The sequence below is a fragment of the Zonotrichia leucophrys genome, chromosome 4 (assembly GCF_028769735.1).
Source record: "Zonotrichia leucophrys gambelii isolate GWCS_2022_RI chromosome 4, RI_Zleu_2.0, whole genome shotgun sequence".
Classification (NCBI taxonomy): Eukaryota; Metazoa; Chordata; class Aves; order Passeriformes; family Passerellidae; genus Zonotrichia; species Zonotrichia leucophrys.
Window position 1 is genome coordinate 24,509,895 of NC_088173.1, and position 23,309 is coordinate 24,533,203.

Here is a 23,309-nt window from a genome sequence, read left to right on the forward strand (position 1 = left end):
GTTCCAACTCTGCACCTTCTTCTCAAGAACAACTCAAGTCCGTCTTTCCTCTGTGTCAACATAAAAAATTTAACACCCATGAAAAAATCAGTTTCCTTAGCTTGTGACCTGTGGTGTCAGGGAAGAAAACTGGAAAAAATTAGCTGTCTTCCTGCATTATGGGGTTACTTTTAGGGACAAGTGAGCATGAGACATATGAAAAATAAATCCTCAACCATGAAAATAACAGAGGAAACAAGCTTTATTTTTATTATTTGAAATTTTTGTGCGTGGTAAAGGTACACATTTGACTCTGGTTTTCCTACATTTTCAAGACAGAGTAATTTTTTTTGTCAGCTAAAGCATTATGAATACCATGGCACACAGGAAGCTAAAACTACACACACACACACACGCACGGACGCACGCACGCACACACAAACACTTTGATGTGCATCTTTCATCCTTGACCTTAAGGAGAAAAAGTCTGTATTTAGCGTCATAGGGATTAAAAAAAAACACAAACAAAACCATCATCATCGACAACAAAAAAACATGTGAGAAGAATATTTCATTATGAGTGTCAAGAGAGTACAAGGCTTACATATACACAAAACATATATTACAAAGATGGAATGTACAAAAACGTTTTAAAAAAACATGGAAAAAAGAACTGGAAACACTCCTAGAACTGGAAAGCTGCAGCATATCAGCTGGTAGAGATTTCTATCAGGGGCTGCTGCCATACAACACACAACTTAGGGAACATTCCCGTGTCATAAAGCCAAAGAAAAAGTGTCAGGGTTAAGGCTGTGTTGCTCACAAACATCGACTGAAGTGCTGTACATTCGTCAGAAATACAATGACCTGTTAGGAACCTTGCCACTCCATAGTACAAATGCTTTTTGTACACTTTCTACAAACAGGTCAGACAATTGCTGCTTGAATTCTTGAAGAAAAGTTTGACTTTACATCATGATTTCATAACAAGCTGTCTCCCACAACTGAAGGTCATTTCTTTATAACAAAACACAACTTATTGGGCACTTATAGTTCTCATTATGGCAACACTAGATCCTTATTATAAAAAATATTGACATAAAATCAAAAACCCTCTAGCTTTTACAGAACAGATGAGCATTTACTAATAAGTAGCACTCCATGAGGCAATTGCTTGCCTAAACCATTTTCCTTTTATTTTTCAGTACATTGGTGCTGGTTTAGCCTATGCAAAACTCTTCTATTGTTTATGTTGTATTTATCTGAACAGATCTTTTTATTCTATTCACTGAACAATGAAAATGCAGTTGGCTAGTTTGTCCTAAAATGCTCTATATGACACAAGATCTAATAACCTTTTGAGATTACTTTTGAGTTGAAGATTTGTTAAATGAAGCACATATTTTCACCATTCATGCTGTGCTGCTACTCAATTAGCATTCCAGGGAAGTCAAGGGGACATTTGGTTATACCTGAAATCTGGCAGCAGCATGCCTGTAAAGCCTTTAATAAATGCTAACAACTCAGCAAATCACGTAGTGCAATTCTGACCTTCCCTTAATTGGATGAGAAAAAAAGTCTGCCAGCTTTTAAGTGCAGAATTTCTGCTTTGGTTGGTCTTTGTAAGGTTTGTAAGCCAAGCATTTTAGCGAAATTGGCTTAGAAGCACCGCAAAAGCAATGTGTTTCTCAGTTTCCCGGTGCCAGGCAGATAAGGTCAGACCTTGGAAGGGAATGTCCTATGCCACTAAATTTGAAGTTGACAGCATTTGCTATCAGAAATAACTTCAAATTCATGACATTCTTTAGGTGCTGCTCTGCTGATAATGTCTGAAAATCCAAAAAACTACTCAATTTTAAGAAAAAATCCACAAAACTCCTAATAGCTTTGAGCTGGGTTGTGAGGAGGGTTATGTGCAGAATTCACTTATTTCATCAGGATGCACTGGGTTCGCAAGGGTTATCTAAAATCCTACTAAGCAATGCTGGACCAAAGGACTGAAAAGCTTTTGAAGGAAAGTGTATACATGAAATAGCACAGTCTTAAGTATCTATTTTGCTATATGGGTTAGGATCTGATTGTCATGCTTCTCAAAGTACCTGACAACAGAGGATTTGGCAATGTTTTCTGAGGGGTAAACATGTAAGCTTAGTAAAATTGTATTCTAAAAATCCATATTCGGAACTAAGTGTGATAACTGACAGCCACAGCACATTTTTAAAAGTCTTTATCTCAATCCCTTTATCACAACCCCTTCTCTTTATTACTAAATACAGTTCAAATGCCTTTTCTTCACTGATGTGCTATTTAAGGGTCTTCCAATGTCAGAAAGTGTTATAAGGACACTTAGAATGAAATTCTGATCTACAGCTTTGTTAAATTTTGATAGGACAGTTTATTTGTAATGATCGAGATACCATCTTCAGAATTTTAGGACAAACTCAGTTCAAGCAGAGGATATTTTGTTCTCTTAGTAATAACAAATGTGAGTTTTAATATTCATAAATGTTACCACCAGTTTCTTAGCTTCGTTATACAGTCCTTAAGCTTCATGCACAAAATATTTATTCCAATGAAATAAAGAAACTTGTATTTGCACGAGAAATTTTGAATTGATTCTATGTGCAAAAACTAAACAAAGGAAAGAAGAGGAAATATCTTCAGGAAACAGTAATTAAAAACCAGACAAACCCCCCATTTAAGAACCTTGGGGTCTGTATTTTTACAAGTCAAATGCAAGTTTAGAAAAAAAACCATTCGTTTTTCTCAAATTTATCGAAACAACCACCTTACGTTTTAGAAATAAGACAAATGCTTATAACAAGAAATTTTATCAAAGATTTCTTTCCATTTTGCAAACATGCTTAAAATACTCCCTTGTTTGTGACCCAATGCCCTTTTGTTTCAAGGCCCTAAAAATGAGAAAGGAAAGACAGCACTTCCCAGGCCATTGTAGGCATTGGCAGCAAGCTCACAGTTCCTCAGGCAACACCTGACAGGGAGCACCACTCCATCTATATCAGGCTACAGTAGCAATTCAACCTTTGACCACTGGATATAGAAATAAGAATAAAGCCAATGCTACTTTAGAAAGGACAAGGTCATACTTTAAAAACCCCCAACAAACCAAACATTAAAAACAGAACCATGCCTGTAAGCATTTCCAGTTAAATTAACACTTCAACAAAGAACACAGCAGAGAGATCTGGCAGAGGAAGAAAGGTCATTTTTCAGAGTACTGCCATTGTCAAATATCATACATACATTCCAGTTTGCTGAAATAACCCACATTTACTTTTTTTTAATTTTTATGTCAATCAGTCATACATACATACATACATACAAACAAATTGGAACAAATCTCACAGTCCTTGTTTCGTCCTCTAACAAAATTCCCTTTGATGAAGGACTTCAGGAATTGGTTCAAATTCATTTTTATTTGTAACGTATTTTTTCTCACATAAAAACAAATAGCTTTGGTAACCCTTGGCTTTCCTATACAACCTCTGTTTACCACAGTTCCTTTGGTTGTATAACGTAGGTCCTCCACAGGGTACGTCTCTGGCTTTCTGTCCTGTGTGAAGCTGCATCTTATTTTAGAGGTTAATACAATGAGTTGCCGTAAGGAAACATGGCAATGAACACGTACGAAAGAGTGGCACACATTAGGTTAATTGACTTGACATTGTAATAACCCTGATCCTAATGAACTAGTTTGGTGTCAGAAGGTCTGTGGTTATACAGAAAATTCCTCTCCCACTAATGTATCGCTACAATTAAGTTTTTCCAGAGCTTTAGAAATGTCAGGTCTCTGCAAAGTCCTTCCTGCACATTGAGCGAGAGGAAGAGTGAACAACGGCCGCACGAAACAATCCTTCATTAATTCCACATGAGCAGGGAATTTGCATTGATTCTCATAGTGCTAAACACTGAGCTGTGTTGACGGTTAGAGCTAGACGGATTTTGTGAGACTTAACCTTATACTAAAAGGACCTACTTGTTCTACACAGTAAGACTGAAGAATGTTAGAAGTGTAATACCTACCATGATCATGAGATCTAGAAGATTCCCAGAGTCACCCCCGGGTTAAATAACGTGTAAGAATGATACTTCTTTAAATTTGGAAGCTCTGAGCAGGAGCTATCCTTCGCAGTCATCAAAAAGCTTTGGGGACTTTTCCCAAACTTCTAATTTTTGCCTTATTAGTTAATTCCAGTTTCATAGGATGCAGTTTGTGTTTAATTTCACATTGTCTTTATGAATTCAGTTACAGAGGATTTTTTTATTAACACAAGAAAAAGTTCAGTGAGAAACATAAGAGGTGCAAGTCCTATGTAAACAAGGTAAGATTGGAAATAATCACAAGAAGTCCATAAGAGACTCCTTTGTTATTAAAAATAAACACAAAATAGGAGATATCCGGCACTGGATCTCTAGGACAAGTCTTTTCTTAAGGGTGGGTGATTATCCAGCTCCAGAGCTCGTTGCTACTGTAAGTATCGGTAGACCTTGAAGCAGTGATTTCCAGAGTCTGCAACTACAACGTGGCCATCCGAAGTAAGAGCCAGACCTTGGGGACCATAAAGGGGGTCAGCAGAGGTGTTAATGTAGGATAAAAATGATCCACTTCCATCAAAAACCTTTGAGGGTGAGAAAGCACAGAATAAATGTTATGAATAAAAAAGGAAAGTAGCGGACACAAAGTAGTCTGCTGTCTTATAAGTCTCTCTTATACTGTTATACTTCTAATTTCTGAAACAGTGGACATACAATAGAAAAAACAAGGGCAAAATCTGTTATCTCATAATATGCAAGTTTATATACAAATGTATGTTCTTATTAAAAAGAACTAATTATAGCCACCAGAATCTTTGGCAAGATTTAACACACAATAAAAGAATAGTAATAAAAAATAAGAACCTCAGCTGTTCCTGTTCTAAAAATAGTCAACTTCAATAAATCAAACTTAATTGGGAACTCAACCAACACCTTGTTTTCCTAACATATATCACTGTTGCGGCTAGCCTGATTCTTAGGTTCCCACACAGAGAAAACCAGGAATTTGTTTACCCTGTTGAGAGTGCTCCCTGAGAACAACTCATAAGCAGCTCCCTCAGTTTTATAGTCAGTGGAAATAATATATACACTTATTTATTAGGTATTCTTTGGCAAACAGGAAGACCTTATGATTAGCACTTAAAAAGACTGCAACTCTCATAACTTGAAAGCAGAATAATTTCTCAATGTTTAAAAAAGATGATAAAGATCTGCTGCATTCAGCTCATTTGCTTTTTCATATTTTCCACTATGTCTCTGATCTTCTGTTATGGTGATTATAAATTACTATAATCTCAGCAATGCTTGCAAGTCTCCTAAGTCATCAAGAAACTTTTGGGGAACTACTTGGCACCAAAATCCTTGGTCACCATGGCCATCAGAGCTGCCAGCAGCCACACTGAAAAGCTCACAGTGTAACACCACCAGGTCTGAAAGTGGACAATGAGGCATATAAAGGATGGTGTGAGAAACCACATCACTTCTAATGCTGATGGTGTTTCTTGGGCAGTCTGAAGGCCAGAGTTAGCAACCCATTAGTTTTTTTAATCAAGCACCTTTGAAATAGAGAAATTTTACCTGTATTCGGCTGTTTCCCCAATCTGCTACGATAATATTTCCATTAGAATCTACTGCTACTCCAGTTGGTGCATTAAATTGCCCATTTCCTTCTCCATTTGATCCAAACTTCAGCATGAACTCTCCCTCCTGGTTAAAGACCTGTATGGGTTAAAACAACAACCTAAATATGGCATGATATCAAGAATTATAAGATCTGATTAATCTCAGACATGGAGGCAAAGGGCCCCAGTATTCTTCTGCAGCTTGTGCATCTTGAACTGAAAAGAGCTGAATACAGATGCAGCACTGGGTGCTTTGTTTCTTTGGAACTAAAACACAATGGAGCAGATGCTCTCTTCTCTGCTTCCATAATCTAACACACATTGCAAATGATGGCATGCTGCTCTCTGCAGACAGGTCAGCAACTGAATTCTCTGTGATGGTAACAGGTTTAGACAGCAGAAAGATGGAGCTGATCAATGACTATTCTGTCAGCGACCTGGATGCACCAATGGGACCAAACAAGATACAAAATGCGTCATTTACACCATCCACAGCCATCTCTAAAATATTTTCATCCATTTTGGATCCAGGCCCAGCTACAGCACAAGGCCCAGCTGAGTTCTTAGAGACTGACTGTGGCTGGAAGGTGGAAGACGTCAGGGAATTATTGTGTTCTCAAACACCCACAGTGAACAGAGAAAAAAACATTTTGGGGGAGGAAATTAATGAAGTACCAAGTTAGTGCCTCAGAGGATTAAATAAAATAATAATAAAAAAAAGCCAACTAATGAAAAAATAGACAAAGATATATTGCTCTCTCCCTGCGCTAAAGTGACCAAATGAGAGAGAAGCCTACATTGCACAGGATTTTCCCTAAAAGATGCCTGAGGGAAGGAACATCCTTGAAGGTTAATGGGGACAAGAGAAAAATGTTGCTGAGTGAGCTTGTTTAATTCAATACACTGGTGGCAGAAAGCAGCTTTTGGGACTCATAAGAATGAAATTAATTTATTTAGTTATTTATCATTTATTGTTTAAAAGAAGATGTACTCTCTGCTCTCAGCTTATAAACTCTCCAGAGTGTCACCAGTTATATGTACCAATTTAGAGAACACTACAGAAATAAGAATCTATTCTGGTTAGTACCAAATTGTAACAAGTAACATTTGTATCCCATTGAGTCACACCAGAGACAGATGGGACACTCTGTTCTCATTAGAAATGTAATAATTATAAATCCTCTAGGATGCCACACTTCTTACATTTCTTCACTTTCTTTTTTTCATTTCAGTTTGCCCCTTGCTGTTAAGCCTCTCCAGGCATTCTTGTTACCAGGCAAACCTTGCTCGTGGAGAGGTAATTTATGAAGTCACAGGCCTCCTGCTGCTTTAGGGCTCCTGCAGCAGTCTTGGTTTTTGTGTTGTAATCCAAACCACGAGCTGCTGCTTCCTCACCAATTGCAAAAGGATGCGCAAGCAAGGCTGCTATTCCAGACCTCGGTGATTCAGCACTGCTCAGGACACAAAGGTGTCTATGCTCAGGCAGCAACCTCCAATTTCAGGTGAATACATAACATTTATTTTTTCAATTAGAAATAGTGAAGACCTAGACTGAGGGTTCAACTATATGTTCAGTCAAAACAGGCATTAGATGAAATGCCAGGGACTTTATTTTGTTGGTGTGTGGGACTGACACACCTGTCCTGAGAGCCCAGGTAGAACAGCATCCTGCCTCTGTCCTCCTGCTGCTCTCTCCTGTAGAGGGAGGGCACAAGAGCACACGCAGGAAGTGTGGGAAAGGGAATGCCTGAGAACAATCACACACAGGTGAGGCATTTCTGAAGTGGCCTGTGTCTCCTTCATAGACATTTGCCAACACAACTCAGCATGTTTCCTTGGTCTGGTCTATTACTGGGACAAACAAATAAACTTCCTATCATACCATGACTTCAACAGGCTGAGAGTCAGGAATTGCCATGGGTGTACAGACTAGTGGCCAGTTTGCCCAGTGCAGGAGGCACTGAATAAAGACCAATAGGAACATGGGTCTTAAGAGAATCAGGTTGTAAAATGGGTCCAGTAATCTTAAAGCTTATAGGATGGAATTTAAAGACTGTAATGTATCTTTACTTTGCTATAATTTTACAACTAGAACTGTGGAAAGCTTTTACTGGGAAATTCAAAAGTCAGACTTTTAAAAGACAGAACACAGGGTCATTAACACGTTTGGCAGAGGGCTACTAAAATTAAGTAAAGTTGAAATTATTCATTTCAGATACAACCTATGTTTAAGCAATTGTGTTAGACACCATTATAGTGACACCAAAGGCAATGGACTATATCTTCACTAAGTGATGCACTGCATGCAGAGTTCTCTGAAAATGCTGTCTCTATAGCAGAGCTATATCACACTCCTTATATGGAATGTGATCTCTTTGGTTTTAACAATACGTTCTTTCCCCAAAAAAATATCATAATAAAATTAAAGTGGCAACTTGGAAAGTTGCCATTGACAGTACCTTGACAGAATGGTTATGAAAATCTGTAATGATAATTTCATTGTTGCTGTTTACAGCTGCAAAATGAGGACCTGCAATGCAGAAAAAGAGGAAAAAAATAGTAATACCATTAAAATAAAAAATATGGGTAAATAAAAAAAAAAAAAATCAGCCTGCCAGCGTGTTATGTTTGGCCTCTGAGCAACAGTAGTACAAGTGGGAATACCAATTTCAAATTAAGAGTAATTTTACTTCATGGTTTCTTTAAAAGCTCAGCATGCTTTTTGTAAACACAAATAATTTCTTTTTCAACCAGTTGTCAGTTGTTATTGTTCCCAATAAGCATTGTTGATTTCTCCCTCTCTTGTATACATATGACTATGCAGAGATTTATGGGCTTATTAACAAGACAAAACATGAAGTGCTTAAGCGTAAAGTTGTGCATACACTGAAAATTTTCATCAGAAACGTTCCTGTAAATTCTTAATTGAAGTATTTTATGCTCTGTGTGTTCACATCTTACAAGCATTTGAGCTAACAAGTTTTAGGGTAAATAAAAAAGTTACTTAGAAGACCACTGTCAGGGAAAAAAGGGCATTTTTTGCTTTAGATTGGGTATTAAAATTTGAGTAAAAAACAAATGGTAGTTTGAAAACAGGCAAGTACCCAAATTAAAACACTTGGCACTATTTTGCGTTATTAAAGAGAACAAAACTCAGTTTCAGTTTTCACAGTATATCAGGGTAAACTATAACAAAAGTGAAAAATTTTGCAATGAAAACATTAAATTATTGTCAACTTACTTGTTTTCTGTAGCCTATCAGCCAGAAGAGGTGATATATTTCTCAAATGCACTGTTAGAAAGTATTTGCCTACTTATTTTCAGGACATGTTTTTGCAAATTTTCAAATGAAAAGAAATTGAGATACCCAGAAAATTTAGCTGTGTTAGAGCACAAGCTCTCATAAATTATATATATTATGCCATAACACATTGCAAGAGATCATAGGATAAAAACACATTGATGTTATTCCTGCCTTTCACTGTGAACCAGTCAAAACATCAGACCAATGAACCTACATACTAAAAATGACCCAACACCTGTAAAACGACCTGCATACCTAATTTGGCAACTTCATTTCAAATTTTGAAAGAATGCCTATTCACTTAAAATATATCAATGGGGTTGTTCTGTTTTTTAAACTTAAACGCATGTTCTACTTGAAAGACAGCATGTGCAAGCAGTCAGTTGAGTATAAATGGCAATTTCCCCAAACTTACACTGGCTATTCCATAACTCTGCCTTCCTGATCTCAATCTTAACACTACCCCATTACACTCATTTTCTAAGAGATACTATTTAGGGCATTGGGGTTTGTGTGTCTGATGACTGGAAACACAAAGCACAGCATCTGAGTTGATTGTGCTGAACAGCTTAGTGTGGCAATTACAAAGCACTTATAAAACACTAGTTAAGATCAGTCTTTCTTGGGTCACTGATCTGAAATGTTTCCAGGCATAGGGAGGTAGATGAAACAATCTGGTTACAATTACATTAGCAGAACAGATGTTGCAGTCTGCCTGAGCAATCAAGCAAATAGGAGCTGTATGTCTAGCAGAACCTCTCCCCTGGAGGATAAAGGGGTAGGATACAGCATCTTCAACATGCTCAAACATCATGCAAATGTGAGCAGAAGAGGCAAGAAAAGGGGATTTACATATTACCATCAAGTGTACCTGCAAACTGCTTGTCACCATTTCCTCGACTTCCGAACCTGGTGACTATTTTGCCATTTGGCTGGAAGATGAAGACACAGCATGCTTTATTGTCCACCACAATGATGTGTCCATTACGATCCACCGAAACACCTTTGGGGCCCATGAGCTTTCCAGACCCAATTTTGGCCTAAATGGGAAAACACAAAACAGGAAAATATGTTGGCACAATAGAAATTAGTTAGTACTGTTTAAAGCTTGTATTACAGGCACAGAGTAGAACAGAGAGGCTTTTCTTAATCAGAAGTTGGAAACAATAGTTATTATCAGCTCTTACCATGTACTTCATGATTTTTTTCTTCAGTTGAAAATAGTGTGCTTTCTGTATGTCTTTTCTAGACTGAAAAATCTGCCACCTCAGCAACTGAATCCAAATATATAAGTCATAAGAAATACAGTCATCAGATTTGTGTGTGACTTGATAAACCTGTCAGAAATGTCTGTATATCCAGCATTAGGGTAGCAGCAGGATAGGCAGACAAGCAGAAAGGACTTCTATCTCCCATTGTGTGCTGTTTCTGAGTCCAACAACCACCTTGATGGACAGGAGACATCTTTATCACTGCCTGCATCAAAGAAGTCAGAGTTCTTGGAGCATCAGGGCTGGGTGGGATGTAGGCTATGATGTCCTCTGTTGCCTTTCTTGGGCTAGTAAAACAACAGCACCTTCTGAGTGCTCTCAGAAAAATCTGAGCAGAGCTAAAGCTCAGGCTAACCTCTCTATCTTCCACCAGATTCCACATGAGATTGCTCCACTTGCTGCTTAGACTCATGAAGTGTCGGCTGAAAACTGCAAAGGGGAGAGGATCATGTTGCCAAACAGCAAATGAAGCAATCTTTGAAACACTAAACAAATCAAAGCTTATTCCTGTCCTGTCTTAGGTAAATAAAATGATTTCCATAATTTTAAATAGGCCTTGTGACTACCAAAACCATCTGCCGGCATAATCAGCAACAGGAGGGGAATTGTATACAGTGTTTCACTGGAAAAACGTTCAGTGGAGATGAGATGGATCTCATAACAGTAAATTACTTGGAAAGGCTAGAGAGCTGTCAAATCCAAAAATGCCAGAAGCATGCTTTGGTAGGTTTAAAAGGAAGGGATTCTTAAAAGAGGATCTAAGCAACAGAGCAAGCAGAAATTGAGACCAAGCCTTCAAAGAAACCATGAGCTACCTGGGCATATACAAGAAGACTTAGGATTACCTCACAATCCATTCTGCATTCTTCACCATTCAGCTTTTTCTTAGGCTGGGATTCTAGAAACTGTTTTAATCTACATAAAATCAGTTGGTTTTTGACCTTTCCGTTTAAAAAGGTTGTAAATACTCAATTGTTTGCGTTGGAATGGAGCAACTTGCATCCTGCTTATAGACCTTTTTTTAATTGATAGACAGACTTGAAAGCACTTATTCAGGCTGGTTTCAAAAGTCTGCACTGGACAGAGAGTCCACCAGAGAAGCTTTGTTGAAATGATGAGTTCCAGAACTTTCAGATTCTATAGTAATTTGTGACAGACACATCCTGCAAACTGAAATTCATATCTTGGTGAAGAACATACTTTTCTGTTTGCATTGGAATTTAAATGAAATATATACTAAGATGTTCATCTTATTTATGAAACAAGGCCATCTTTCACCTTACTGCCTTTGCAGAGTAAGACAGATCATCCCCTAAAACCAGCAATGCTGGGAGTCATAGAATCATTTAGGTTGGAAAAGACCTCTAGGCTTGAGTCCAAGCATTAACCTAACACTGTCATATTTATCATTAAACCATGTTCACAACTACCACATCTACTTCTGACTTCTCTGCTGCTCTCCCCTCCCTCCTGCAATTGGTGAGTAGCTGTGGGACAGATTACAAGGCATTGAGAAAATCCATTGCCTAACTCATTTTCCTCATGTCCCTGATGTTTTCAAAGCAAACAGAAGGAGCTCTCCTATCCTTACTAAGTCCCATGCTCCTATTGCATGGTACATTCTTAGGTAGGATTGGGGTTGCAGATAAAAAATAGGATTGATCCTAAAATAAAGCCACCTGGGGACCCTGAGGATGGCTGCTACTAAGCCACTACACAATTTTTTTCAGTCTCCAGTGAAGAAAATTCCAGGGAGCAAATCTTGCAGCTGCAAGACTATGCTTAGCCAACATGCAATAATCTTGTGTCAGTTTTATGTTCCTGTACATATACTGTTAGAAACTGCAAAATATTTAGGCAAAATCTATCTAATTGAATATGCTAAAATATCCCCAGGAAAAACTATTAAAATTTATTTTGTGTTCACCAGGGGAAAGATATCAGCAGACCTACAAAATGTACTCAGTTTGCATAACGACAAAGCAGCAAAATCATAAATCAAATGCAAATCTGTAGAAGTATTTCCTTTGGGGTGATTAAATCATATTCCCCTCCTTCCTTTGGGATGGCCATGCGGTTGTCCGCTTGAGCATTGCACCACTCCTTACCATCTTTCCAGGATTCCTAGGAAAATGACTCAGACTCATGAGTACAGTGTCTTAATGCCCATATAAACACATATGGAAAAATATAACAAATAAATCATATACTACATTAATGGGCACTCAGTGCTGAGAAGAGTAATAAAAATCACTACTCTTGGGCCCGGTTTAAAATATAATTTGCAAGCAGCAATAAAGTATGCCCAGCTAGAGCTTGCAACGCTTTTTACTAAAAATCTGTTCCCAGTTTAGATCAAAATATGCTGATGACACATTACTGGATCTGGCTGAACATATTCTTTGAATATTTTTATTTCAGAAAATTTCTTAGAATTATAGGTTTGATTATTTAGAGCAGAACATTATGAAACTCAGTCACTCTCATTAAGTGTATGAATGGAAATACTTTCAGGCTTTTTTTCCATTAGAAATGAATACAGTATAATGAATCACGTAAACCCTTAATACAAATAATGTGTTTAATTTAATTCAGTCAGGGACATTATGTCCCTTATTTTATAGGCTCTAAGGAATTTAGACTGGTTTTCAAACATGTGTTTATAAAGTCACCCTACCAGGTTGGAAAATATTCTACTGGGGGATATTCCTAGAGGTAAAAAAAAAAAACAAAACAAAACAAAACAAAACAAAAAAAAAAAAAAAAAAAAAAAAAAAAAAACAAACAAACAAAAAAACCCGATTAGCCTACATAAAAATTTATGAATACTTTTCCACTGTAGAAGTAAGCATGTTAGGGCTAAGTTTAACTTTACCATGCTTGTTGCTGTCTGAAAGGTTCAAGATTGTCAGGGATTAATTAAAAACTTTCAACAAACCATCTTTTGCTGTTTGAGAACTTCTCTATTAAGGAGATACAACTTTGTCACACTTTGCAATATCACTCAATAAGTGGATTTATCATTCATCTGACTGTCAAAATTCAACTGTGACCATTTAACCATACTACCCATTCCCATTGGTACATGGAACCAGCTTCAGACAGCTCTTTCCTTAATTCTACTAGTGAGACAAGGAAGAAGTCTGACATATAAAATATTTCCTCTAATCTTTTCCCACTTATCTAAACTTGATCTTAACTTGACTTGCAGAGCCCTGTTTGGTTGATAACAAGCTTGTCATCATACATACAGCTCTTCAAGACTAGAAAGAAAACAATCCTCAGAGGAACAGGAATCATTGTCTTGGCTCTGTTGTCCAGTTCCTTCATTAGGTTTGAGCACCACTTGGTGAGGAGCTGGTACAGCTGCTTCACCATGCTTTCTCTCCTTAGCCTAGTGCTGTATCTGCTGCAACAGCTTTCTTAGCAATTTCAGAGTACTTGACAGAGGAAGCCAGCACTGTTATCCACCTCTTATAGATGAAGAAAATAAAGCACTGGGAAGTGAAATGGAAGATCACTAGTCATCCATGAGATCTGTGGCATAGCCAGAAACAGAAACCCCAAATCCTAAGACCCAATCTGAGTCTTTATCACATCCAGGATAGTACAGCTCTTCATGTGAAGAAGCTCATATTTTGGTGCAACCTTAGATTAGAGTTTGCCCACCTCTGCATTTATGTAAGTTACAGCCTTGAGGAAACAGAACTCTGTTGCTGCCAGAACTAAGGAAGGTGACACTTTTCTGCCTGGCAGTGGAGGTTGCCAAGGGGAGTCAGTCCAGTGCTGTAATCAGGGACATGCCTGGGCCTGGCTCCAGGGAAATTTGCCTTATGGCTCGCATGACTATTAAAATTCTGCTAAGGGAGAGTGAGTGTAAGTAAACACAGAAGGAAGGGGACAACATCAAAAATAGTTATATTAAGCTCAAAACAGTCCCCTGAGAGTGCTGAGTTAACAGCTAGCAGGCCACCTGCATCAGAGGAATTACACAATGACTTGCAGGCACAGTCCTTTGAAGGCAAATGCCGTTTTCCCTTTCTCTCTCTCTCTGTTATTTTAGCAAGTGCTGCCCAATTTAATCTGACAAGGCCCCTGTAAGAATTACCACTGCCAACACACAAAAAATTACAAGGCTTTGCCCAGATTCCCACAGGCTAGATCTGTTACATCTATGTTCTGTGCTTCCATTATATTTTATTTGTTCTGTGCTTCCATTATATTTTATTTAACCCCATCAAAGAATAATATCCTGAGTTGGAAGGATCATCAAGTCCAACTCCCAGTCCTACACCATCAGGCCCAATTCAAGTCCCATCCCTTCATGGCACTGACCGTCCCCATATCACAGCCTCACCCTCGGTGGGCATGACCTCCCAACCCCGTGTGTGTCCCCCCACAGTTCCCCCAGGCCCTGTGCTCACCCCACCTGCACCCCTCCTCCCAGCCCAGCTCTCCAGCTACACTGTGCAGTACAGGATCCCCTGAGTCAGTGCTGCACCAATACAGGACCCCCTACTCCCATTAGAGCTCCTCAGTGTGGCCCTGTGCCCAGTGCCCATCCATGTCTCCATCCCAGTGTTCCCACTGCCTCGCTCCTGCTGTCCCCATGCACATGCTCTGCCACCTGCCCTCCACCCAGCTCCTACACTTATGTGCTTATGCCTACCCTCTGTATCAAAAAATACTTCCACAAACATTTATTCTTCCTCTCATAAATATGGCTTATTGCATTCAATCTAAAAATAGTATTTTATACAATTGATGTTGCATCTCTCATTTAATCTTTCTAGCCCCAAGAGCTATGAAGTCTGATGCATTAATTTGTATTAACCACGCAAACACTGCCAACATCACACAGCTTTTGCATTTTTTGCAATCCAATGAAAACACTGACAGAAAACAAATCTAGGCTTTGCATCAGAGGAACTACATTAATAATTATTTTTTTCCAATACCTGTCTCCCTGCTGGTAGTATATCACATAGAGCATTCTGGCTTCTCCAGAGCTTTTTCCTCCAGAACTGGCACCATCCAAAATGCTGGACTTAGAGCATATCTTAAGAAGGCAGGAAAACAAGCCCTCCATGTTCTGTGTCCAGTTCAGATTAACGATGTTAATAATTATTTAAAACATACCTAGGATAATCAGAATATTTGGATTCTTAACTAAATTACATATTTCTTTGGGTTTGTTTTGGTGTTTTCATCTAATTTAAGAACTTCAGCCAAAACCAAGGTTTTCCTCTGTAGCTATACGTTTTCAAAATTACTTGACAACTAAAATCACATCCTCTCTGCAAATGCAAACAATTTGTATTTTTTTTTTAAACTTGCATTACATTTTAGTATTTTTTTACTTTAGCTTGAAATCTATACATGATCTGGATACTTCTAGAAGGGTACGCACTGGTTTCTCACATGGAGGTCACTGAGGACTATGCAAGTACCATTACCTATTTGCTTTTGCCACTTTGCAAAAACTATTTGGAGAAAGGCCATTTCTTGCTGCACACATGAGCGGCTCAGAACCTGAGCTTTTTGGCCACTAGGCTGCCAGAAGATTAGCCAAACAGGCCATATCTGCCCAGTGCAGGACTCCAGAACTAAGTAACTATGGTAGAAACTTCCCTCCAGGTGTATTATCCCTATGACCAGTGAGTACAGCTAACCTCTGCCAGAGGTGGCTCTCTCTAATGTGCATCACCAGACTTGGTATCATGCATTCAGAAAACAGCACCAAATCAAGGAAATCTTTAATTCTCTCTAGAACTGCACCTGAACCCAAGTGAAATAAATGTTGCAGGCTGGAAAAAAATCATCAATGTAGTGTAGTAGCTGCTGTCTTATTTTACTCCCATTAAAGGGATCTGAGTTGCTATGAAAATATCAAGTTGTTTCCTTAGAATTTCTGATTTCTGAAACCTGCAACATCATTACTGTCTTTCAGTTTTTTCAGTGCACAACACACCAGATAGAACACTCCTGTTTATGCTGTAGCACTGAAACAACACCCCGGGTTACTCTTCCTTGCTTATATTACCAACAGGATCATACATAAATTATACACTATATTTGCTGAGAAGTATGGAATAAAAGAGGAAGTCATCATCAGTCTGCTGCCTTCTTTTTCTCCTCCATATGTCACTGAAGAGCTTCATGTACTCCTTGTAAGATTTTGTGTTTGTCTGTGTGCACACATGTATCTGCACACACCCTTCTGTACAATCAGAGTACTAACGATATGAAGGTTGTTGAGCTAGTCCAACTAGCCGTGCTGGCACTTGCTGTGCTCGACCAGAAGTTACAGAAAGACATCTAAGCACGCAGTATGGAACATGCTGTCTCTGCTTGGTGTAACATTAGCATTGCTGCTGTGATCTCCTCCTATTAATTATGCCATGTGGCTGGGTCAGGTCACGTCACAACAATGGAATTTAGACTAAACTACAGCCAAACTATGTAGTTTCTTGAAAAATAATGTTACTTTGCATTCCTTTGAAAGACAGAGAAAGCTCAGGAGAGTTCACATAGTAACTTGTACCTTAAATTTTCCATCTGATGAGAATATGCTAACCCATTTGTTATCATAGTCTGCAATAATGATGTCACCACTGGGATGCACAGCCACTCCTGTTGGCCGCTGCAGCTGGCCAGGAGACCTTCCTCGTATGCCAAAACGGCTTTTGAACTGACCATCATTGGAAAATATCTGTAATAGAAAACAGGGATTTTAAAATTATGTCCACATATGACCATCACCTATTTCTTGGAGCTTAGATTTTAGCAAGTCACTAATCAACACTATAATCAGGAAGAGAGCTGGGAACGTGAACCACTTTTACACAGTCCATATTTGAAAGTAATATATCTAATTTTAGAAAACGCTAAGTTCAAAAAAAAGAAAATCTCATTGCACTGTTTTTTCAGTGAGGGAATGGTATTATTTCCTTACTAGAAATGAGGAAACTGAGGCACCGAGCACTAAGTCTGTGGAAAACATAGGAATATATCCTTGTGTCCCCAAGCCAGGTAACTAAACACTGAAGTTCCTCTGAAGAGGCAGCATATTACAAAGCATGAGGGTGCTGATGAATATTTGATTCTGTCTCTTTGAAAAAGCCTGGAAATGAGTTCTCATGGCATGTGCCTTGCTGCTTCTCCCACACAAGAACAAGCGATACGCTGCTGCTGCTGCCGTGTTCATTGCTACCACATGGGCAGCCTGGAGAGTGATGACAAATTGGTAATGGCAAAAAGGATAGATGGCAAGCAAAAGAAAAAATACCTTGATTTTCACAATTCTTTAGAGAAGCCAAGAAATTATGGGTGTCAGGGTGCTACCACAGAAAAGATTTGATTACGATATCAGAAAGAGAAGTCAGTTAAATAGACTAACAGCCACTTGAAAATTATATCTATATTTTTTTTTCTATTTGTACTTCCTAAAAAATTATATTTGTGGCACCATGCTCTAGATGAATTTTTACATTTGAAAACATGAGAGTGATAAAATTTACAATGTAAAATTATATTTACAGAAGGGTATTTTTCCAGATTATTGCACAACTTTTTTTTCATTCATTGCCAAACATCATAAGGAAGGGAAATAAACCCTGATGATATACTAGATATAGTATAGATCTGAAAAAGATAGCTGCAGGTCAAGAAGATGGAAAGTAAATGGATAATAAATTACATTTCCCTTGTATTTTCTACATCAACTGAATTGTACAAAATGTGTCTTTCTGAGGCTACAAAAAAGGGAGAGGTGTGGGGGCAAGGAGAAAAACACTGAAATATTCTCATACCTGCACACACTGGTTGTTACTGTCTGCTATTAATATTTTTCCATTTGTAGATGCAGCTACACCTTGAAGATTTGTAAATTCCCCTTTGTTTCTTCCTTTGGTGCCTAAAATTGAACACAAAGCACATAAGAAATCAGGTTAGACAGGACTAATCAGTTAGGACCCAAATGCCAACATATGCAATTATTACATTTCTGATCAAAGGATTTCTATTTTGAAGAGTTCTTCTCACTTCTACAACTTCAAAGAACCCTCTCAGTAACAGACAGACAATTCTACTGACAAGACAGGATTGTTTAAGGGACTGTTCTCACTCTTCATCATGTGTCACCCAAGCCCCCATCAACTTTAATTGCCTCTTCAGCCTTCCTAAATCAGTGCTCACAAATTGCCTCTTGCATGAGGAAAGTAGTAACAGGTTTTTATATAAGTAATGAACTTCTTTAAACTGCAGATTTTTATTCTACTGAAAGGGTGAGTACGTGGGAACACACAGAGAGGGGCTAAGAACCTGGACAGATGACATGGTTTTAGCTAAGTCTCCTCAGTGAAATCATAAAGGTGGGATAGAACATATCACTTTGGATGGAGCTGTTTCAAGACAGGGAAGTTTCCTATTCCCTTATATATAGTTTGTAGTCATAGGCTTCAAAGATTCCTTTAGCAGGGAGATTCAGATGAAGAACTAGCTTTGAATGAATTGGACTTGTGAGCCAATGAAGAACAGCCCCTGGAGACTGAATGCTTCTGGAGAGACCTTGGATTGTTCTCATAAAGCAGTGTCCCCACACATTTTAACCCATAAATGCACTTCTGTGTTACATAGAACTGTAAGTCTTTTCCCCAGTGGCTTAAGGTGATAAGGAGTTTGTAAAATGTCAATTTTTCCACTAAAGTTCATAAAGTTTAGGTGGTTCATTAGATGTTTGTTCTGACACATTCCAAGGGGAATCACAGAGCAAATTGTGATTTCTGAAACCTACAACATCATTACTGTCTTTCAGTAAAGATCAGCTCCAAAGCGGCTGGTCCAAATTACACCTGGAACACAGGAACAGGAAGCAAATTCCTGATTTGTTTGTAAAGGAGGCTCAGGGGTCCTTAGAAAATACTTCAGCTATGATCTTGGACTCCAAGGTTATTAATAATAAATGAAGCAAAAAAAAAAAAAAAAAAAAGCCCAGCAAACAACAACCAACTCTATAAGCTGTCCTTTCCAAGACATAGATGCAGTGCTCTTTTTCCTGGTGAAATATTTTTACAAGCATTCACTGGCTGTGTATCTGGCATTAATTGGTTCCAACAGATGGTTTTAACTGAAAAACTTGTATTTAATTTTAGTCAGTCCAAAATATTCTGGAGCGCAGTGATTAAACTGTTCTGACTGTGATGCTTAATTTAAGACATATATATCAGCTCTAATTTGTATTTAGCTTTCATCAGGGATGTGAATGCTTGTAACAACCCTTCTTTCTTCTGTGCTGATGGCTGTGGGATGCATATTTCCTGTCACTAGCTAACAAGTAACATTTAATTTCTCTGCACTCAGTGCTGCAGGAATGTTCCTTTGTTTCAAGACTTATTTTCTTCAACTCCACCCACTTCATCCTCTAAACAAGGCAAATGCTTCTCAGTTTTTGTACTGCAAGGGAAAAGTACATATTCAGGGAATAGTGAGCTACATACCAATTACATTACCCATACTTGAGCCATTTCTGTTTATTCTTTTAATAAGCAGTGCCTGAGGGATGCATGCAGCAATTTTTTTCCACCATATGCTAATGATAAGTTTCCTTCTTGCTTTTTAGCCAAAGAGAATGGATGAAAAGAGAGAAACATTCCCTTTACTACTGAGAGTAAAGGGAAAACATTTGTTAGAAAAGAGGAGGCATAAGCTAGAGCATCTGGAACTAACTAACATGAACTTTATGGAATGTATGCTCTTTAGCCGTAGAAAAATGTTCTTGAAAGTCGAGGAATTTTGTTTTTAAATCTAAGAGACACCTATATAAAAAGTTACTCAGAGCATTCTTCAGTGGAACCTTGTAAATATACATCAAAGGAAAAACTGAAAAAATTACCCAGGAATGTCATAGTCACGTTTCACAGTAAGTATAAGAAATAGCAATGTATTAGCACAGTGTGTAGATGAAATTCAGCTCCTGCAATGTCCCTGTAACTAGCACTTTGCAGCTATTAAACCTATTACCTAGCTCCTAATCTGCATACAGGCCCTTAGACAGTCCCCTCTGCAATGGCAGAAATTCCCCTGCAGAAGAAAGCTTACTTCCTCATATATGTTCAAGAGGAAATCAGATAGCTTTGAACTTTCCATTTTGAATAATTCACTATGCCAGCAGAGATCTGAAGCCAAGCACAAGCATTTCAGATGATGAGAGGAAAGCCTGTAGGAAAGCATGTCAGCCTCTGGAAAAGCAGGCTTTTGCTACTGACTCTGCAATACCAAAGGATGATAGCTCCCCTCTGTAAGCAGAAATTCCTTCCTTATGAACATACCTGCCTAAGAGAGAGTCTTCAGCAAATCTCTTACTGCAAGATACCACCCTTCTGTATCACGGCATTTCATATTTTGTCTTCTCTCCATCATGGGCAGTCACCCATCTCTCCTTAGCTTAGGGAGGCATCAACATTTCAATTGCACAAGGCTGGAACCAGTAGGAGCCTCATTCCAGAGTTTCCCAAGCAGCCTGGTTAATAGATGAGAGGCTGCACCTTTTGTGCCCATCGTTTCCCAGCTTTATCTCCCTGCTGTTCTGAGCTACTGCAGGGCACAAAGGAGGAAAAGACAGAGATTTTACTGCAAGCTGCTGGGGACAGGGAAAAACAGGAGAGATTTCAAAAGGAGAAGACTGAACCCAGTTATTGGGAAGCAGATCTGTGGCCTGTGGAATATCTCCTTTTATACCATTTTTGTATACAGGTAATGATCAGATTTGTTTTAACCCTATCTAATTCCTTCTGGAATTACTGAGCATAGACTGCACACACCAATTAATTTAGCTTTCAACAAAGAAAGTGCGCATTTTCTGCTCAAGATGATTCTAGCACACATAAAATGCTTCATAATTCCAATCTTTTACTCTTGAGCAACAGATGTTATACTGAGTCTCACCAAAAAGAAGAAAAACTAATCTAAAAGCCCATTAACACTGACAGGAGATGTTAAAATAACATCACGTAACTGTAGTAAGAATCTGCTGTTTAAGTCCTGGGAATCTGAAGAAACTTGTATAATGTATATTTTTGATGCTCATAGTAAGAGAAGGAGTGTTTTTTGATTTCCAGGTTTTACTAATATGAATAGCAACCCCCCTGCTTGCTAACTTAGATTCCCCAGCTTCCTAAAACACAAAGAAAAACATGTCAGTGCCTCCAGCAGGAAGGGGATAGATTCAGAGAGACAAAATCAAACTGCAGAAATATTACAGATAATTGGGAAGACTTAAGAGGTTGTGAGTGGCCACAACCTGTCGTGTAGGTACCATTTCTTTCCTGCCTACAGCACTTCGAGTAATTCTTCTTGTACTCCTTCCTATGTGGTACAGAAAAAAAAAAAAGGGCAAAACGAAACAGCATGGAAAGGTCTGCATACATACTGCAAAGACAGGTATCAAGGAGCTTTCTTTTTTCCCAGCTTCCTTTCTTTTTTTCTTCAGAGTGCCAAAAGATATTTAGTCAAATCTTACACGTTATGAGGCTGTGATGTCTCCTCTCATAATAGATGCAGCTGAAGCACAAAAGTCTCTGTAGTAAAACTGCACTGAATTGTTAACCCTATGTGTTTGCTGTACAATTAATGTCTTTCTAATTCAAGTTCCCAAATAACCTTAAGTTTTAAAATCAGTCAGTCTGTTGTTGAAGGCACATTGTTTATAACCTTTAAAGAGGAATGAGTAATTCAGTAGGAACTCTGGCAGATATGCCCACACACTGTTGGTAGTGAAGATGGACTGGTTTGTGTTAATTTGCTTTACACAGCACCTGCCCTAAAAGCCTGGCCAGGACCACCTCCAAGCCCTGCTCATGAAACAGAGACTCTGTCACCACAGACAGGTGTGCACAAACCTAGGGGTAAGCACAAATCAGAAATTCTTTGCTGCCACAGCAGCCAAACCTCAAATAACAAGAGCCAAATCCAGGCCAGGGGTCTGTTGTCAGCACATCAGAACTACACTGGGGGCTTTGCCAGCAATGTGGTACCGAGAGCTCTGCCCTCCCTGTCCAGTACAGGTATGACTGCAATGCAATGCAATGGAGGCCTGGCAAAATTCCACACTGACCATCACATCTCCATAGAGCTCACAATGAGCATCAGAGGGACTGAAGCTAATAAATGGGAAAAGGAAAGTCTATTTTCCCTTTACTAGGTATTCCTATTTCTACAGCAGGAAGGCTGGACCAGGTGACCCAGTGTGGGCCCTTCCAACCTTATTTCTTTTGTGATTCTGTGAAACGCCCGATCAAGAATCCCTTTGCTACCTCTAAGCCTGCTTTTAAACTGCACTAAAGCTATGATTACATAGAGCTTGTTTGTGATTTTTTTTTTGTGGAATAAATGCACAGTAAGGCTTCTATTTGCTTTCAGCATTTATAACAGACCAGAAGATGACATTCACACCTAGTAAGGATGCTGACAGAAGTTCTGTTAAAGGCGATTTTTTTTTTTACACGCTAATGTACCAGCTAAACTTAGATGCTCAGTTACATGACTGAACAGACAACTAAACCGTCTGAGGATAAGGAAAATTGGAAAATTGAACTTTCTAGCAGAGGGCCAACTCTCCATCTGGCTGTATCTGATGCCAATTCCAAATATAAGTAAATGAAGAGGAAAAAGCAGTTAAAGTAGGAAATAGCACCACTACTGCTAAATGGTGTCAAAGAACCCAATTATGAAAAGTGCCAGAAGGAAAAAATACTAAGGCACACAGCACAGCATGGCAGACCTAGAACACAAGATGGGGTCCTGGACAGAGCAGCTGATGACAACCATGCCTCTCAACCCTTCTTTGAAGGACATGGAAGAGATTTACCAGGGGAGGTGGAAGTGGCACTGGTGGAATGACACTGTGAACATCCCTCACCTCTGCTCAGCATGAGTGTAAGGCACAAAAGCAGGGTAATGAAAGAAAGACTTCCCTCTCACTTTAGTGCTTCCTACCAGTTGTAGTTGTAGAGGTAGAAAAACCATTGGGCAGCAATTATTTTCTAGATTATCATAAGAACATCATTCTTGTTTGCATTT

At 38.7% G+C, this 23,309-nt stretch overlaps 1 protein-coding gene across 15 annotated transcripts in view; it reads right to left on the bottom strand.

The window, feature by feature from the left end:
- Positions 1–223: 223 nt before the first annotated feature.
- Positions 224–23,309, bottom strand: part of TRIM2 (tripartite motif containing 2) — an 87,720-nt gene continuing 64,634 nt past the window's right edge. For 14 of the 15 annotated variants that reach the window (XM_064710831.1, XM_064710830.1, XM_064710821.1 and 11 more), the window contains 6 exons: positions 18,044–18,147; positions 16,777–16,944; positions 9,821–10,001; positions 8,117–8,187; positions 5,614–5,754; positions 224–4,619 (listed from right to left, as the gene is read on the bottom strand). In XM_064710831.1, the coding sequence (XP_064566901.1) occupies positions 4,467–4,619; positions 5,614–5,754; positions 8,117–8,187; positions 9,821–10,001; positions 16,777–16,944; positions 18,044–18,147 (818 nt within the window). In that variant the 3' untranslated portion in view covers positions 224–4,466. The remainder of the gene's footprint in view (positions 4,620–5,613; positions 5,755–8,116; positions 8,188–9,820; positions 10,002–16,776; positions 16,945–18,043; positions 18,148–23,309) is intronic. The other variant, XM_064710836.1, reaches the window with a different exon arrangement.